The sequence below is a fragment of the Ambystoma mexicanum genome, chromosome 3p, assembly GCF_040938575.1.
Source record: "Ambystoma mexicanum isolate Mex_15411 chromosome 3p, UKY_AmexF1_1, whole genome shotgun sequence".
Classification (NCBI taxonomy): domain Eukaryota; kingdom Metazoa; phylum Chordata; class Amphibia; order Caudata; family Ambystomatidae; genus Ambystoma; species Ambystoma mexicanum.
Window position 1 is genome coordinate 280,615,043 of NC_090925.1, and position 20,400 is coordinate 280,635,442.

Consider the following 20,400-nt stretch of genomic DNA (forward strand, 5'->3'; position numbering starts at 1 on the left):
ATCACATCATATCATATCATTTTTATCACAGATGCCCAGAAAAATATACAATGCAGCAGTAAGAAAGGGCTAGACTGGCAGCACCCAAATGCCAGTCTAGCTAGGCAAATACACTTCGCAGGACTGCTTTATCAGAAATGCCCAGTTGAAAAAAAGTCATACCAAACTGAGGAATGACTAGACTGGCTGCACAAAAATGCCTCTCTTGCCGCTAATCCTACATATCATGCCTGTTTAATCTTTACACGGATGGCCATTATGATTTATTGCACAATCCCGCCACCTCACTCATCCCCTCTCCCTTCCACACCTTACCCCAACCTCCAAAATCAGCTCATTGGGCCAGAATTACCTCCACGTCCCTCTTCCTTGTCCCAGAGTTTACGTATGAGGCTCCTTGCTTCATAAGTAAGTACTGGGATGAGGAGAACAGGAGTAATGAAGATTACAGGTAGTTAAGTCAGGCATTACCTCCATGTACCTCTACCTCATCCCAGTAATTGTGTATGAGGCAAGCTGCCTCATACACAATTCCTGCCTCATACACAAGTACTAGGACGAGGAATAATAGTGCTAGGAGTAATGAATATTACCAATAAGTACTCAAGGCATTGAACACAAGTAGTGGTGCAGCACCATTGAGATGACTGGGCTTCAGAACCCCCCACCCCCTGGAAATATTGGGCTATGTTGACTCGACCTGGCTGACCTTCAGAGTAGATGCCAGACGGAACATGACACAGATGTTAACGGCACCTGGGTGTCGCTGTTAACAAGGGCCCAGCAATTACTAATGTAAAGCATGTCACTGTTAGTACCTGCATTCAAATGCCACATTTTTTAGGCAACTGAAATCATGATGTGGGTTTAGTACTTGCATGCGAGGGGAGTGACTGGGTAGAGAGGTAACAGGAGACCGCTCATTCTCACAGCAGTCCATAAGTAGGTGCTTTCAGACTTAAAGGAGAGAGTTAACTGCGTGTAACATTGAAGTTGCACTAGAATAGTCTCATTAAAATGCGTAAATAAGTTAGATGCCCCCACACAAATAGGTCTACCCATCCCCCACCACCTGTGAATTTATTGCCTCTCTCAACATTTGAAGGGTTATCCCCCCAAAATGTAGGCTGTGTTCAGTCACCATTGACCATATACACATAATTGCGCACCCAGCCATCCATACATTTAAGTGTGCACCTTTTCACCATACAGGCACACTCTTTCACCATACAGGCACACCCTTTCAACATACAGGGCCACCCAGGAAGCCACCCATACATTTAATTGTGCACCCTTTCGCTGTGCACGCACTCTGCCACCCATACATTTGTGTGCACCCTTTCACCATACACTCATACAGGCAGCCACCTATGATAATAAGCAAATGTGCACACTTTCCCCATACACACACACACATCATGGGGTTGAGAGGAGCCTTATTACTTCAAAAAGAAATTGTTTCTTTTTGAAGTCACTCTGACTTCATCAAGAAATTATTTCCGTTAAGGACCGAACCATAACGGAAATAATTTCTTTATGAAGTCAGAGTAACTTAAAAAATAAACTATTTTGGCTTCCCCACACCCCATGACATGGAGGCCTCCATCCTAGGGTCTTCCACGTCATGCGGTGCGGAGAGCCCTCGGACTTCAGAAAGAAAGATTCTTTTTGTAGTCACTCTGCCTTCTTAAAGAAATTATTTCTGTTACAGAAATAATTTCTTTATGAATGCAGAGTGAATTCAAAAATGATTCTTTTTGTTGATTATTTTTTTGGGGGATTTTTTTTTTTGCATTTTCTTTACTCCAAGTCGAGACCCCTCCCAGGACATGTGGTGGCGGGCCCCCCACACCACAGGTGCTGTGGTGGTCCCCGTTATGCTGGTCAGAGGCCCTGACCAGCATCAGCAGTGGCGATTGGGCATATGCAGGAAATAAGCAAATGCACAGTGAAGGCCACAGCAGCACAAAACGTGCACGGGAGCTTAGAGGAGCAGCATATGAGAGAGTGCTTTTTGGGTTTGGGTGGCCATGAGGGTGTGCACGTCGCATATTTTGAAGGCTTAGTGTTGTCTAATCCAACCCCCATTCACTTTGTCGAACACTGCAGTAGCCTGGGGCGAGGGGGTAACTTTCGGAAGTTCCGGCCACGCCTTTCAGTCAGGCACGCTCCAGTGACTCAAACATTGTCTGGCGCAGTGGCGTCTATGATTCTTTCATAGACATGATACTAATCTGCGGAGGGTTCACAATGCAGCTGGTGTGACGTCATAGGCCTCTCAAGGAGACACCGGGATTAATTGGAGTATAATAAATACCTGGAGAAATGGGTAGCTCCAGGCAAGTTCATTTTTCTCATTTGTCAGTGATGGGAGTTCAAGTCCAGTAGTTCAGAACCACTATAGTTCCTCGAAGGAGTGTAACAGCAGATGACAGAGCTGGTTTTAGGAGGACCAGACTAAGGGACTCATGTAGACGTCGACTGAACGCAAATTCTACCGTTTTTGTCTTGTACTGAAAATTCAGTAACATTTAGAAAGATGGTCATGGGTAAAAGCAGTGGTCGAAGTGAGCGGGAACGGTTGGGAGCAGTGTTTCACTACTTTTTTTTATACTGTTCACAGCTCCACTTTTTGCAACCAGTTTCACCATTCCAGAGCTGTTCTTTATGAACTTAAAGCCTTCTCCACTTTACCACCGGATAGCAGTTACAGCTAAACAAATCTGTTGGAACTCAATTGGCTGTCAAAGCGCTTTGGTTTAAGGCGCTATAAAAGAACACATCATTAACCAGCATTACTGCAACCCTTGAAAAATGTGTTGCATGTTTCTCCCTTCCTTCCTACTCTGTCCCCTGCTGGATTCACAGTTCCACTACCTTTCTGGCACACTTCTGTACTGGGTGAAAGGCGTTTTAGTGAAAGGCTCAGCTCCGAGGGGTGTGTAAGCGAGCTAATAGCATCTCTGACATTAAAGGGTTACGGTGCTGAATGCATGCCTCGCATAACTAAGGTTAACTTGTCATAAACTCATGAACACGCCTAGTACAGAACACATGTTGCTAACTATGTCACGAAATGGCCGTATATGTAAGCAAGGTCTTAACGTGTTGCAGGACCTACTTTTATGTACGCATGCTACTAGATTGCAAAGCGAGGTCTTCTGGGTCCTCGTGCGCGCCGCATTAGCCACTGACCTTGCACTGCTGCTCAAGTTCTGCATCACGTTTTATTTCTGTCTGCAGTTGATGACCTGAAAGCCAGTGCCAATGAAAGGAAACAGCAAAGCAACGCCGCGAGTCATGTGACGGAATCCAGTCTCGGAAGGGGCCTCGTGCCAGAGGAGCAGACCATGCAGATCGAAGCCACTTCTGCCCTCCAAAGAGGAGATACCCCGCAGCCAGGTAAGGAATGGTGTAATGCACTGCACTACGTGCGATATTCCGCAGCCAGGTACTGTACTTTGGAACTAGGTGCCATGCTCCATGACCAGGCCTGACACAGTGCAGCCATCTTTGATAAATCCTAGCCATGCACGATACACCACAGAAGGTATGATACACCACAGCCAGGTAAGGGATTTTTCAATGCACTGCAGCAAGTATGTAAGGCCGCGGCCAGGTATGATACACCTTGTCATGGAGGTTGGTATCTCATAGGTAAGTAGTGGGATGAGGATTGGTGACATTGAGGTAATACCTCTTACCTGTCTGGGATATCACACTTATTGTGGATCTCAACGCTATTAGCATTGATTGCGTGCTCCTTGATGACATCACGGAGTCACTTAACAGAATCATGACCACTTGCACCACAACCTTAGTTTATCAACAGCGTATGCACTCAAACATAAACAGTTCTTTCAAACAAAAACACTGGTCAGTTTTGGTTACATGTATTTTTTTTTACTGGTTTGTCTCCACGTGTTTCAACCTTAAACCTAAGCTCTTCTTCAGGGCCTTTTTTAAAGATTGTACGTTATGGTTGACTGTCAACCAGAACAAACATAATTGTCTCTTGCTTCACTAATATACTTCAAAAAGCAAAGGTGGTTGGTGTTTTGCTCAAGCCCCTTTAATTCAGTGCCAAGAAGAATGCACCAATGCTATCTATTATAGTTGTTATTACAAGTTTCACCCTTCTAGATTCAATACCAGCTTGCAAGGTATCTTCTAACTGCAAGTTCTAGTCCAAATCTTGCATTTAACATATATGTTCCGCTACCAAATCAATTCTCAAAGGTCATTCTCAGTTCAAATAATCCATTACACAGGGTTTCTTAGGCCCATAAACCTGAATACGAACAAGCGCGGCTTTCCGCGTGGCGATATCGATATCCAATGCTAGCCAATTACCTACAACTATAATAAATCATCCTGGATTATAAGAGATTTACTCTCTAACCAAATGGTTGATAGCTCAATTGAGTATTAGCCCATAGCAGAAATACTTATCATCTGAGTCACGTTCATCCATGCAGAGTCTTCGGCAGCTTCCAAGCCCCACTGGCACACTTCTGTCTGACCTGGCGGCATTCAGAGCACTCTGACTGACATCCTGTGCCTGGGTGAACATGGACGCACCTTGGACTCTTCAGCAGGTTTGGGCGTCCAGTCCCATCCAAACCCTTTGATCCTTGGCGCAGATAAAAGAACAGTCTGATTGGCTTCTGACTGTTCACGTTAGACGTAAGGCGGGCGGATCCGAAGCTCATGAATCCGGTTGTTCAATGATCTTCGGATCACTAACTTTAGCTAAGCGCCGAAGCCAGGATTTGAGACCACTCTGCAAGGATCTTGATCAGATATCTTCTCAGGTCAAGTTAGTAGAAACATGTCTTAATGTCTGGCTTTAACACAATCACAACATTAAAGCTGATAGGTGGTATGCAATTGGACTCTATTTGGGCTTCTTTTCATTTACTGTTGGTGTATAAGTAGGCTTCTGTTTCTGGCAACCCTGGTCACAGGGGATGGGCTTTGGGCTAAAAAGAACTTGAAAAAGCTCTGGAGGCAAGTCAAACAACCCTCAACTGTGAGGCCTCTAACAAGAGTTCCAGAAGTAGGGGTAATGACACGACACGGCCAGGTGTGGCACACAGCAACAGCGTACAATCCGCCATTGCCAGATAAAACGCACATCAGCCATGTTAGTTACACCACACAGCAAGGTCTGACATGATGCAACCTTACAGGCTAGAACAAACTAGACCAGGCAGCCATGTATACTACAATGGGGCCGGGCACTGTACACGACAGCTAGCACGACAGACAACAGCCATTATGACATAAGCCAGGCAGGCATGATACGCCTGAAGTAGGCGCAACACACTACTGCCAGATATGACACACTACAGCCAGACGCAACACACGCCAGGCAGGTATGATGCAGCACAGCTAGGTATTTTATAACTAAGGCTTCCAGTGTTCCCTTTTTACTGATTTTACACATAAATACAGAGGGAAATCAATCTGTTGTCTTTCTATTTATTTATAAAAATGGAAAAACATGTCTTCTCTCCGGTTCTCTATGATGTCACTCACACATCGCAGACCAATCGCACTGCAGATTGGCAGCATGGAGAGTGTAAAAGTTGTACAAATATAGTATTGATGTTCCTTAAATTGCTGACAGCATATATCTTAAGGCAGTTGCAGTCACAGGAGCAAGAGTGTGTTGTTAATAGAGCTAGAATTTCTTTCCTGCATGGCTGCATGTGTGCTTTAATAAATGCATTTTTCCATTAGAATAAATGCAGAAAAATACTGGTTGCAAATTATTTTTTATATGACAAAAAATAAATGTGGATAAATACAGAAAAAAAGGCCCAACAATAAATATGGATACACACAGATGGAAATGGCAGAAAAATAAATAGCATAAAACCGGAAGCCTTAGTTATAACCAACGAGGTATGGCACAGAGCAACAAAGTTCAACAAACAGCTACCCAGGGAATACCATGCCAGGCCTGCGCCTCCACAGGCACAATACATCTTTATATGGTTATGCTTTGTATGTTTTATGTAATGTGCTTTGATGGTGCAAACACCGACTACAGCTTAATCAATCAATCAATCACAATATTTCTCAATGAGGCTCAACCAACCTTAAGCAAGTATGCCACCCCACGTGTGACCACCAGAGCCAGGTGCTGCCAGTCCATGGTAGGCCTCATGTTTCTTCCTTTTGCATTATAAATGGGCAGCGACTTTCACCAGCATGCAGAGGCGGATACGGGGCAGGGTGAGCCGACCTGGGACCGCTTGAGAGCCTTGCATAATGTGCACAGCTGATGCTAGTCCTGTCTTCTGGCTTTCGGTCAACTTCACTATTTGTACTAATACATTATGTGCACAGAACCCTTGCATACTTATTTTTTATTTTTTTTTATTTTTGCATTTATATACAGCGCACATAACCCATAGGTATAAGGCGCTAGTTTCATTGTGGAAGGGCAGGTTATTTATAGCACGCTTTTTTATTTTTTTAACAGACGGAATATTAGCATAGCCTGTGTACTCTGATTGTCCATGTAGTACACATTAATAACTAGTAATCAAGCATGGCCAAATAAACAAAGCCCGGAGCCCCTTAACTCCCCCCATTGTACAGACGACTTTACACTTATGAACCCAGCATTGGACAGTTACTGCGGTTTCTATTTCAAGCGCCTGGTGGGCAGAACAATTCACTTAAAAAGTACAATTAATGTGCAAGCACACGCTATGTTTCTTTATATTTCCGTGGTAACTGAATGTATTAATAGTTTTGTTTTGATTAAACTCATCTATACATATCTTTATTGTAAGTAGCCCAAGCTGGCCGCTCCACCTGCCCTTGTTAGTGAACCCTTCCAGGTGGCTTTGTATACGTTCAGGATGAAACATGTCTCTCCACCCGGAACAAAAGGAAATCCCTTTGCCACGCGGAAAGATACACATGTTCTCAACCAGCTCATTTTTCATTGGTTTAAAACGAGCCACGCCCGTGAAAGGGCGCGTCCTGGAAAATATCCATGCTATAATAAAACTGATAGAGGCTTGAGAGGTGACACTGGTTCGCTGCTGCAGATTCCAACCAGTGGCATTCCATCATTTTTAGTTTCATAAGGGGGGTGAAAGGAGTATGGTGTGCTGAGGTGTGGTGGGTCACACCTCGGCCATGAGGCCTTCCAGGACCGGGACATGTCAGGGGATGCCTGTGTTTCCATGCAGAAGGGGCGTGGCCTGTCAATCGGCCTGTTCTCTTTGGGGCAGGACCAAGAGCAGTTTGCCCTTGGGGGTTCCCCGTTTGTAATGACGCATATGACGCACACAAGCTAAGAATGCTGGAACTGAAGGCTGCCTGGGGACAATCCCAATGGTCATACTGTCTGGCCCAAGCATTTCAGTCTTGGCTTTTTACGTCTCCAAAGCCTTTGTGACATCCTATCAAAGATGGGCAGTTCTGGGGCATTGTTAAAATGGGGTCCTCACTATAGCATCAGTGAATGTACGGAATCTTTTTTTCACTTCCATATTTTATTCTTCTAAAGAGATACATGGTACAACAATATACGAGCAGAAATGAAAAACAGTGCCCCCGATATCGCCCCCTCCCCACCCCCATCCCATCTAATTACAGAGTTGCAGGCCAAGCAACAAGAAATGTACAAAACAACTTCAAAGAAATTAATTTTTTTACCAGATATGCAAACCACTCTCTCTATCAATGACATCCTTCTTAATTCCTGTGCCCACTACAATCTAGCTGGTGGTTTCACCGTTGTCCACCCTGTTAAAATAATTTTTTTGGCCACCCCAGTTGCTCTAAACAAGAAACAATTCTGAGTGAAGAACCAATCCCCCAGTTGTGCGTTCCCTCCTAGTATAACTGCATCAAAAGTGAAATTCTGGTCTGCGCGTAACACTGTATTGATTGACTCGGTTACCCCCTGCCAAAAATTGCTGATCCGGGAGCACTCCCAAAGCATGTGTTCTAATGCGCCTTTTGGATGTTTACAACCCCAGCACAATTCAGAGTCACACATAACCCCTTTCAAACATTCTTGCAGGTGTCCGAAAGACTCTTAAGAATGTTAATCTTGCAAACTCTATCCCCCAAATTCAAAGAGCTTAGTGCAGTATTCTCACGGAATTCAGACCTGTCACCCACGGTCATTTAACGACCCACCGCCTGAGACCATCGAGACAAAAATCCCATATTCCAGAGCTCTGGAAACTGGAGCAAAGTGTACACCATTGATGCAGTGTGACCTCCTGGACAAGTCTGTACAAGCGACCACACTTCCTGGATATAGCATTTTTTAACATTCTATACTGACCGAATGCACACTCATCCAGGCCTCTCAATTTCTTTAATGTCACAAAAAGAATCCACTTCCCATTCAAATTTAAATCTTCTCTCTGGCCAACTCCTGCTACTTGCCAGCATGGCCAGTGCAGAACGTTACCTTTATCAGATATTTTTGGATGAACCATAGAAACACCTTCCCTACTAGAACTGTGTCTATACCTAGTTTCCGTGACAAAGCTCCATCTCTGAAATTCTACTGCTTCAAAGGTATGTTATGTAATTTTATGTTACTTGGCATTTATATGGCGCTCTATATATCATTGGTATGACCTCAAAGCGCTGGTAGGTTGAACGCCCTTGGGAACCGTAGTTCTGGTCAGTCGAGAGACATGGTGTTGTAGGGTGCGTGGGTGCACCAGATATATGTGCAGCTGATGTAATTGCCGGGTCCTAGCTGCATCCTAGTGTTAGGTGTGGTGCTGGAGATATCAGTTGGATGTGTGCAGTCTCGTGGGTGGACACCCAGACTGGGCTTCTGGCTGCGTTATTCCTGAAGGACGCTTATGTGAGCAACATGGCCGGAATGTGCTCGGCTAGCTGCATTTTATTAGGGTGATGAGGTGTTCATGGGGTTGTATTCGTATGTGAACAGCTAGGCCGAATTAATCTGTGGTATAGCTGTGTTCTAGTTGAATGATGGTGTATAGTAGAGAGTAAGCATAGTGATGTGATATGATGGTTATCTTTAGAGCGCCCGAGACCAGGAACGTGAACAGGATGGCAGGGAACATCGCGACACACGGAAACATAGAGACAGGGGCTGGGCTTACAGCGATGAGGGGGATACAGATATATAGCAACAGCATGGGGAACAGGAAGGCAGGGTACACAGTGATACATGAGTGGGGCATGTTAGCATCAACATTTGTGTTTCTATCCAGATGCGAGTCAGGCTAATGATCACAACTCCACCCAAGTGTGGAGCATGCCAAAATTTGCATTTCTACAAGCGACTCTAGCTAACGTTCACAATCCTGTCAGGGTCTGGCGCAGGCTAATGTTCACAGTTCTACTTGAGTACTCCATTAATTCCATCTATTTTCATCAATTTCATCCAGTCAATCCTTTTCTTCCATTCCATCCATTCCATCCATTACATTCAGTCTATCCATTTCATCCATTCCATCCACTCAGTCCATTCCATCCCCCACTACATCCATCAATTCCATCCATCCATTCCATCCACCCATTCCACCCATTCCATCCATTTCATCCATTCTATCAATGTCATCCATACTATCCATTTCATCAATTCCATCCACCCCATTCACTCCATCCAGCCCATCACCCTATCGACTTCATCAATTCCATCCATTTAATCAATCCCATCCATTCCATCTGCCCCATTCATTCCGTCCACTCTGTCCATTCCATCCACTCCATCCATTTGATCTATTATGTCTATTCCATCTATCTCACCCATTCCATCCATCCACTCTATCCATTTTATCTATTCCGTCCATTCCATCTATCTCATCCATTCCATCCATCCACTCCATCCATTTGATCTATTCCGTCCATTGCATCCGTCCACTCTGTCCATTCCATCCATTCCAACCATTCCAACCATTCTATGCACCCCATCCACTCCATCTCTATCCATCTCATCCATTCCATCCACTCCACCTGGTTCATAAACTCCATCCATTCCATTTACTCCATCCACTACATTTATTCCATCCATTCTGTCCATTTCACCCACCCCATCCATTCCATCCACTCCACTCGACCCATTTACTCCACTCGGCCCACTCCATCCACCTCCACTCGGCCCACTCCATCCACCTCATCCACTACACCTATTCCATCCATTTAATTCATTCCATCCTTTTTATCCGTTCCATCCATCTGCCCCATCCATCCATTCCATCCACTCAGTCCACTCGTTCTACTCCATCCGTTCCATCAATCAATCGATCTCATATCCATATATTCCCTCCATTCTATCCACCCATCCATTTAATTCTTCTCTTCAATCCATTCCCTCTACTCCAACTGTTTCATCCATCCATTCTATCCACTCCGTCCACTCTGTCCGTTACATCAATCGATCGATTCCGCTCCATCCGCTCGATCTACTACAGCCGCTCAGTCTGTTCTACCCATTTCATTCGTTCCATCCATCCATCCGTATCATCCATCCATCCATTACATCTAATTCCACACACATCATCCAATTCCATCCCATCTATAAATTCCATATACACATATTCCGACCATTCCATCCATTGCATTCATCAATTCTCCCTACATAACTTCCAATCATTCCACATGCATCCACCCCATTCATTCCATCCTCTCATCCTACATGCGTCCATCCACTCCATATGTCATCCATCCCTTCTATCCGTCCGACTTTTTATTTGCGTCCATCCATTCATTCCAGCATCCATTCCATCGATCCCCTCCAACCATCTATCCATCCGCCCACTCCATCCACTCATTCCCCTCCATCCATTCCATCTATACATTCATCCACCGTTCCACTCGTCTGATCCATCCATCTACTCCATCCACCCATCCACTCAATCCATCATTTCTATTCATTTTGTCTATTCTCTCTAGTTCGTCCATTCTATCCACTCTATATACACACCCTCCATTCATTCCACAGGTATCCGTGCCATACATTCAATCCCTTCATTTCACATGCATCTATCTGTTCCATTCATTGGATCCTTTCCAGCTACTCCATCCGTTCGCTCCTTCCGTCACTAAATACATGCATCCACACCATCCATTCCCTCCATCATTCCATCCATCTATTCCCTCAATCCATTCCCTTCCATATCACTAACCTTTGCCACCGTTGTCCATTGGCACCACTTTATTGGACTCAGAGATTACCCATTCTTCAGGTGGATCATTCAGGAATGGCAATATATGAATTACGGAAAATGCCGAGTGATACAGTTCAGAGTTGTGGGCCTTCCGTCCTATACAAATTCCATCCTTTATTGCAGAAGAGAGGGATCATTGACAGCACACAACTAACTCTAGGGGAAGACGTAATTTTGATTGCGTTCTTCTTACACCATAAATATAGCTTCGGAACTGGCCACCACCCCAATCATCCGTAAACCTAGATAAACCCAGAGCCATATTAACCTTCATCATTTCCCTTAGATTCTGCGTGAGCCAAACCCCCAGATATTGTATCTTATTCGTACACCAACAGAACGCAAATTGTAGTACATCCTCTCCATGGCAGTATTCTGTAATCGGCATTGCATCGTTTTTTGTCCGATTAATCATCCTATACACAGAGTCCCGCTCAAGGCTGCCAATGTGTCCATTAGCGCTGATAATGAAACCTCCAGGTCCTGTAGCACTAACAGCAGGTCATCTGCATATAACACAAGATTTTGTTTGGATCCGCCAAAGGTAACTCCTTGGATACTCTTATCACCTCTAATACATTCTGCTAAAGGCTCAAGGTCAATCACAAAAAGCGATGGGGAAAGCGGAGAGCCCTGTCTGGTGCCTCATCCCAGGTGAAACGAGTTAGATTTAAGATTATTCATTGAAACAGATGCCGTGGGGATTCTGTACAGCAATTGCACCCATTTCAAGAAGTCTTGAGCAAAACAAAATGATTCCATTGTTCTTAAAAGAAAGCTCCAATCTATCCACTCAAATGCTTTTTCAGCTTCCAAAGGGAACACAGAGACCGCCGTCTTTATATTTTTTCCTCTCCGATAATGATAGTATTTACCTTTGCATTTTGTTGCTGAGTGTCTGTCTTTTACAAACCTTGCTTGGTTGTCGTTCATAATTCTCAGCAACATTCCTTCCAATCTTCTTGCTGGTTGTTTTGACAGCATTTTGCAAACTGTATTCATTAAACTGATAGGCCTTGAAATCCCCGGTGCAACAGCACCTTTTCCCTTTTTAGGGATCAGATTAATGTCGGCATGTCTCAGAGTAGCTGGCAGGTCATTCTTTTAGAGATATTTCCAGCATCTCTTTAAGTGCATCGAGCACCACTATAGGCTTCATTTTGTAAAATTCCAGAGGGAGGCCATCAGGGCCAGGTGATGTGCCCACAATCAAGCTGTTTATTGCTTTAATCAGTTCTTCAGTTGTGAGCTCCTTATTCAATTCCTCATTCGCCTTCTTCATTAGCTTAGGTTAGTTCAGGCCTTTAAAGAAATCATTCATACTGCTGTGCCCGACAAATACTCCACTGAATATAGCTCAAAGTAGGAAAACAATTCAGAATTGATGCTTTCTGGATTGTAGGTCATTTCCCCAGACTCCCTCCAGATTGCATCTTGTGTCACTTTTAAGAGTATAGGGTCAATGTCCTTGGAGTTCGGGATCTCATTCTCCAACATGTCTGGCTCTGATCCGTATTGCTTAGGCTTTTTAGGAATCGGCTTAGCTGCAGAATCAATCTTCATTTTGCTGTTCATTGAATTCATCTTATCTTTGTCTCATCTCATATAGGGAGAGCGGGAGCTCCTAGTTTAAGCTGCTGTATCTAATATAGGGAGAGCGGGAGCTCGTAGCTTAAGCTGCTGTATCTCATATAGGGAGAGCGGGAGCTCGTAGCTTAAGCTGCTGTATCTCATAAAGGGAGAGCGGGAGCTCCTAGTTTAAGCTGCTGTATCTCATATAGGGGGAGCGGGGGCTCGTAGGCTAAGCTGCTGTATCTCATATAGGGAGAGCGGGAGGTCCTAGCTTAAGCTGCTGCATCTCATATAGGGAGAGCTGGAGCTCGTAGCTTAAGCTGCTGTATCTCATATAGGGAGAGCGGGAGCTCCTAGCTTAAGCTGCTGTATCTCATATAGGGAGAGCGGGAGCTCGTAGCTTAAGCTGCTGTATCTCATATAGGGAGAGCGGGAGCTCGTAGCTTAAGCTGCTGTATCTCATATAGGGAGAGCGGGAGCTCCTAGCTTAAGCTGCTGTATCTCATATAGGGAGAGCGGGAGCTCCTAGCTTAAGCTGCTGTATCTCATATAGGGAGAGCGGGAGCTCGTAGCTTAAACTGCTGTTCTGCTTGCTACCATTCCTGGCATACAAACCTACATCACTTGTGTGCGATTCCCTGCCACCACCAATATGTTCACTTTTCGTGTCCCATGACATGAACTGAGAAGCTAACAGTTTGTTAATGTTTTAGTTGAAAAGTAACAACGTGTAGGTCACTACAGCGAGACAAAGTAAAGAGTTGTAGATAAGTGACTATCTACAACTGGGATATATTCCACCAAGGTGTTCCGAGCGACATTGGTCAGACAAAAGCAGCAACGCTCAAGTTGCTCCGATGTCACCAGGTATCCAAATTTCAATGAGTTCGGTTTTTGATAGGTCACTCCAAAAATTGTATATTGAGTATGGCCCACTTAAACTGAACTACAAAGGAAGTCCTTAGACAAAACAAGAACACATGGAAATACATTTTCTGTAATGAATTGTATGAAAGAGCACGGATTAAAAGTTTTATTGTTACAAACACGCCAATGCTAAACACCTTTCACGAGAAACATAAGGCAGCCATAAATTAGGCACAAAAGACTAAAACAATATACATAAATGAAACATGTACAGTAAACAATTCTAGACACCAAATAAATGTACACAGATTGCACAAATGTGTCAAAACCATTCATAACTAAACACAATGAGACCTGACACAAAATCTAAGAACAATCAAAAAACCTCAACTAAATGAAGAACAAGCAAAATATATCAACACCAAATAAAAAACTACCAACCCACACATGTGGGTTTCATCTGTATGGGCCTTGCCTTTTTCAGGACTGACTAAGATGTCACTATATGAAAGTCGTGAAACAATCTTTTTGGTCTTCAAGGTTCAAGCTGGTCCCAAAGGGGTACCCTGATGAAATGAGCAAACAATCACTATCCACAATGTGTCCTCTCACCCATCTACTGAAAGGCAAGTGTTCAGACGTTGTTGATGAAAACGGAGATATGGGCGAATAGTGAGTGGTCTGTCTCCCCTTTGAGTAATGAAACTCGGTGTACGCCTGGACATGAGTGACTAGCAGTGCTGCTCATTTAAATTCCACACCTCTGCGTTGAGGAGAAAAAGAACCTGCTGTACCTCTGACTTGATTCAGATCACGGTCGTGTTCACTTGTTTGTGCTAACTACAGTAGAGAGAGTCCTTATTCAACAAGTCATGATGCACAAGTCCAGCATATATTGGACCGCTGTTACCTTTGTTGATGTAACCTCAATGGAAAGGTTCACACTGTGCACCGTTCGGTTCTCTGTGAAAATAGAAGACAGACTTGGCATTCCTTTTCGCCCTTGCGCAAGCCTACTGGACCAGCAGTATATGTGGAGGGATGTGGAGGCGGAGTGGATGCATAGACAAATTGGGCCTAAAAAAATGTGTTGCCCTGAAATCCGCCCTCATTTCCCTTCATTGTTACTGTCCGTCCCACTCCACATCACCACAGGGCCAAGGAGGAGTAGAATATGCTCTTTACCCCGGTTATGAGGTCACGCCAGTCGAACATGACCTCCATATTCCACTGGCGAGAAGTCACAGCAGAGAAGACAACATACTTAGAAACCTCTTTATACGCTATAAGATCCCTATGTAAGCCATACACAACAAAACAAGTATTCAATTACTAATTTAAGAAATGTAAACGTCAGTTACTGAACAGTGGGGTGTACAACAGACCACCAAGGTAGTAGTAGTGTGTGAAATATCTAATAAAAAAACCTGATTTGATTGTTCATTTGAGTTCATACAGATGCAGCACAGGAGAAAGAGGAGAAGAAAGAAAAAGAGCAGATTAAGGAAAAAGAGGGGCGCAAAGAAAAGCATGGCAGCACCTCCAGGGAAGGTAGACGGAAGAAGAGTAAAACCAACTCAACGCTAACGCAGGTGCAGGGGACGACGACTCAGAGACCAAAAAGGCCACCTCCGACACAGACATCCAATGCAGGTCCCAAACCTACACCCAAACCAAGTCTTAAATCTACACCGAAACCCAGCCCAAAACCTGTACCAAAACCGAAACCTAAAGAGCCCACATCTTCTGCACCAGACCAGGAAGACCAGGACAACGCGGAAGAGACTCAGAAAGCTTCACGGAAAGGTGAGGGGACTCTCTTTGCTATTCAGTTCTGTTCTGAAATGTGTATCCTTGATGGTTTTGATGATTGTGTACAGTGGACGTAGTTGGGAAGGCATCCAGCCTGGGCTGTCACTCCTGCCCAGTGCAAACCCTGACTCAGTTCAGAAACACACACAATAAAGTGGACATCAAAATAACTGCATGTAAGGTCAAAGAAGATATTGAAACTTCTAAATTCTCACACCTACGTTCCCAGAGGCTTATGAGCGCAAAACAAAACAAAACAAAACAAAACAAAACAAAACGCAGCCTAAATATATCCGATATACATATAGCGAGTCAATTCAGAGTTCAGAGGTCAGGAATAAAGAGAGGCTTATCTGAAGAGCATTCTTCAGCTTCTTTTGAAAGATTTCTGTGACCTTAAACTCTCTAAGATCTGGAGGAATGGCATTCCACGATTTAGGAGCAGAAGGGAAAAAAGCACACTCAGTATCTTGTGTAAGTCTGCATCTAGGCTCCTTCCGCTGATGTGTTATTGGACCTAAGTGTTCTAGTATTCACTTTATCAAACAGTGCCTCACTCAGTTAGGTAGGACTGTAGGGTATTTTGTGGAGATTTGGGGCCTGACGGTATTTTATTACCGCCGAAAAATAACTTAGCAATAATCACTCTTTGTATTCAGATTTGGCCATGTGCAACAATAATACAATGGACATGCATTATTTCAGCACCCAGACCTGCATATTTGGTATACGTGGTTGGTGGTATTTTGGTGAGCATAATTCCCTTGTTTTATTTGTGGCCCCAATGTCCAGAATCCCTTATCTTTGCTTAGATTTTTCGTGTGATCACTAGAGAGACCTCAGACCTGCATTCTAGGAATACCACATTTCCAGTGATAGTGTTGGTGTGCCACCATGGGCGAACTCACTGACTTATTTACGACAGAGAGCTATATGTGGTAGTCTTGTGGTAATTTCCACTACCTTATATACGGTAGGGAGCTATGTTCAGAGAGTCTCTCTTCCCGTTGGCTCATGTACCTCCAACAAGCTATGCTACAGTCACTCACAATTATTCATACTGATTCTGACATGCACACATCTGTCTTAAAATGACCATTGCACTGTTTAAAAATCTCCCCACATCATCGGCATTGTAATGGTAAATAGAAAATAAAACACCCGTCTGTTTTCAAATATTTTCTGTATTATAAAAGCTGCATTTAGACACGATCTCATTCTTTACAGAAATAAATAAAATGGTACAGTCAAAGCATTGTCTATGACACACTGCAAAGAGCGTGGCGGAGAACAGAATTCAAATTGCAACATTGGTATTTGATTAAGACACGCACAGGAATCCTACACTGACTGCATATTACCGTACACACTCAGCTCCCACACTTCTCATTACCTTATCTTTTTAGTTGTTCTCTTTGTGAATGTGGCTCTCTTGGATTAACTCCAGCAAAAAGGAACGCTTGCCTTCTCAAGCCGGGTCATTGCCTGGAATTCTCAGCCAGTGGAAAGGTTTTTCTTTCAGCTCTCCCCAATCTCGACTGCAGCAGGACACAGGAATCTGCATTCAGTCAGGACCCCACAGCCAGGTCTTCTCCCCAGTAGTGCAGAAAGATGTCTGCCTGTCTTTTTCCCTGATACTGGCCACTAAAACTTTCCTCTCAGCCCTCTGTATGACGTGTCCCAATGAAATCCATCATCTCTCATCCTCCTACTCTTCAACAATAGCTTCGCTTATACATTTGCAATTGTTGCAAATCTGACTTCCTTCTTCCTGCAGTTACTGTGCACAAAAACACGGAGAATCAGGCAGAGAAGAGAAGAAAAAATCTGCACACGCATTTAAATGGTTTTCAGAGTATGCCTAATTCTGCAGTGGAGAACACATTTTATTAGTGGGTTATGTTAAATAAGGTTTTATTAGTCAGGTTAATTGTTAATAGGTTAGCTGTTCATTTTCAAATGTGTCTCTAGCAATATAGGCATTTCAGGTGAAAAATAGTGTGCATTTTTAAATGACCACGTGTGCTTTTAACTGTAAAAATAGATTTGCATCTTATATGTTAAAATCGTTTTTGACTGAATAGCCTGTCTTTCCTTGTTAATCTGGTAACCCATATAGCAATGCACCGCACCCTTGTGGTGGTGCTGCAAAAAAAAAATGTGCTACTTGTGCAGTATTACTGTACTCTGTAATGTAACACGCCAAATATCCTTACATATACCCTCCTTTTGTTTTTAGAACTTGGCTATAATCCAAGCCAATTCCTAAAAACAACTTGTTCTATTTTTTTTACAATATAGCAATCCAACAAAATGAATATTCATGTGCATCAATGAAAATTTGCAATCAACATTTCATCTGAGTCCATCAGTTCATAAAATGTTCCCCATTTGCCTTCTCAGTGGAAGTGGCATTACTTTAAGTTTAAATTTTCCAAGTCAATTAAAAACAATGAAATAAAACAACTAACTAAAACAAATAAGTAATATAACAAGTTAAAATAAATAATTAAAATAATAAATATGTGGAACTTCATATGCCGGAACTTTTGTTTTGTCTCTTTTGGTATGTCCCGACCAGCGATGTTATTCGGTTCATTCGAGTACTCTTTCATCTTGGCAATCTTGAATCCACAGTAGTCATCTCTTTTGGCATTCCGGTTATTTTGTCTTCACCTCCACCTGGAGGCAGGCATCTTTTGGTCTTCATCCAGGGGACTCCAGGACTCCATCGTCTCCCGTGGCCTCTGATCCCGGAACCTCCGACCAAATAATGTTAATTGTCTAAATCAAAATAGAAAATAAACAGATTAAGTACATAGCACAATACTAACTTCATCCTTTTGCCAAAAATAAAACATGCTTGGTAAAAATATTTCGTTTTTTTTTTTTCTTTCTTCTGAAATTAAACACAAGTTAAAAGAAAACAAACACATATAAAACAGCATTCAATATTTAATACACTTTCTCTCTGCACACCAACCATGAGCTTCCATTATATGTGCATTTATTTATTTATTTATTTATTTATTTATTTATTTATTTTATATTATATTTTACATATACTACAGTGTTTATGTGCCATCATAACAATCAACTTTTTAACTTCTTTGTCACTGCCTCCTGATTGTACCCATTTATTTTCTCTTTTTGTGTTCAAGTGATTTTATCTGTTTCTACATGCTCAAGCCGCCTGATCTCATGTCTGGGATGGCATGGTTTGATTTGATTTACATGGACAAACTGCTCTATTGCTGTTTCACCTTCATTTTTCAAAATTTTATACACTACAGGAGAAACCTTATCTATAATTCGAAATGGCCCCTGCCAGGCTGTTAGAAATTTAGAATTTTTCTGTTTACTTTTTCCAAAATGAAACTTGTACACCTGATCCCCTACATTGTATTCCTTTACTGATGTCTTTTTGTCATAATATGACTTAGCACTGTCAGCAGCTCTTTCCAGATTTCTCTGCACAAAAGCAAATGCATGTTGCAAATGTCTCCTCAGTTCATCAATATATTCATGAACTGTGGATGCACTCACTAGAGTTTGCTCATGTGTTCTGTATAGTAGGTGTTGTGGTAACACCATTTTCCTACCTGTTAAGACCTCATGGGGGCTAACACCTGTTGCTTTGGCAGGAGTCGACCTGATTGCCATCAAAACCAATGGTAAACGCAAATCCCAGCTGGAACCTGCTTCTGCCACAAATTTCTTTAAAATATCCACAACAGACCTATTGCTTCTTTCAACTGTACCTGAAGACGCCGCCCGATATGCGATATGTAGTTTCCTTTTCACACCTAGTATTTGCCATACCTTGCTCATTAGAGTACTTGTGAAATGACTTCCTCTGTCTGACTCAATTCTTTGCGGCAACCCAAACCTTGAGAACACATGGTTCACCAGCAATGTGGCTGCCGTTTGCGCACTACAATCTGGTGCAGGAATGCACTCAATCCACTTTGACATCAAACATACCACACTCAAAATATAACGGTGTCCCCTGCTCGACCTTTTTAAAGGACCTACATAGTCTATTTGCAAATCTGACCATGGGAGAGTTAGGCCTCTTTTCATCAATGGTGCTCTATGCATTGGTGAAGCAGGTTTAAATTGGGCGCATACTAGACATCCTCTAGTATATAATTCCACATCTTGGGACATATGAGGCCAGTAAGCATAATCTTTTAGTATTTCTAATGTTTTTTGTGAACCTCTATGGCCTGCAGTTATGGCATCATGTGCATGGTGTAGCATTAGTCCTCTGAATGAAAGGGGTACTACCCACTGTATTTGCCCTGTTATGGACTCTCTAATCATGAGCCCATCCTGTAATCTAATTCGTGTTTTGTTCTTTAATAACACCCTCAACTCTTCTTTTCCCATACAATCTTTTTCTGTTACAGGATTTTGTTCAGGATCTATCAAATGATTATAATAGATTCCCAAAATTTGATCATTCTTTTGTGCCTCAATCAAATCTTGGTCTGGCGTGTCATGACTCCACTGCACCACCGGTTGATCTACCTCCTTTGGTGCTTTAGAACGTGTGACTGCATCAATTTGTATTTCACCCATTAAATAATCAATAGGTAGCAATTCTCCCATCACAGCCCCAATCTTAGCCAGATGGTCTGCCTTATCATTTCCCTCCTTATCCTCTCCTGGTGTTTTTAAATGCCCACTAATCTTTCTCCAGTATATTGTTAAATTATTTTCTGACACCAATTTGTCTATGGCTTGTATCATTTTTCCATGTTTAAGTGGCTTTTTGTTGTATGTAACCATGCCTCTTGCTTTCCAACCAGGCAAATACTCCACAAAGCTATTCCGTGCATAGTCAGAATCAGTCACCAGGACAATTTCACTGAACTTTTTATCAACTGCAGTAGCAATTGCTTTATAGATGGCTGCCAATTCCGCCACCTGACTGCTCCTATCTCCAATC

General features: G+C 43.0%; 1 protein-coding gene across 1 annotated transcript in view; it reads left to right on the forward strand.

The window, feature by feature from the left end:
- Nucleotides 1–20,400, forward strand: part of COL20A1 (collagen type XX alpha 1 chain) — a 686,383-nt gene that overhangs the window by 170,305 nt on the left and 495,678 nt on the right. Inside the window, exons 5-6 of the mRNA XM_069650801.1 lie at nt 3,244–3,402; nt 15,093–15,440. Of these exons, the coding sequence (XP_069506902.1) occupies nt 3,244–3,402; nt 15,093–15,440 (507 nt within the window). The remainder of the gene's footprint in view (nt 1–3,243; nt 3,403–15,092; nt 15,441–20,400) is intronic.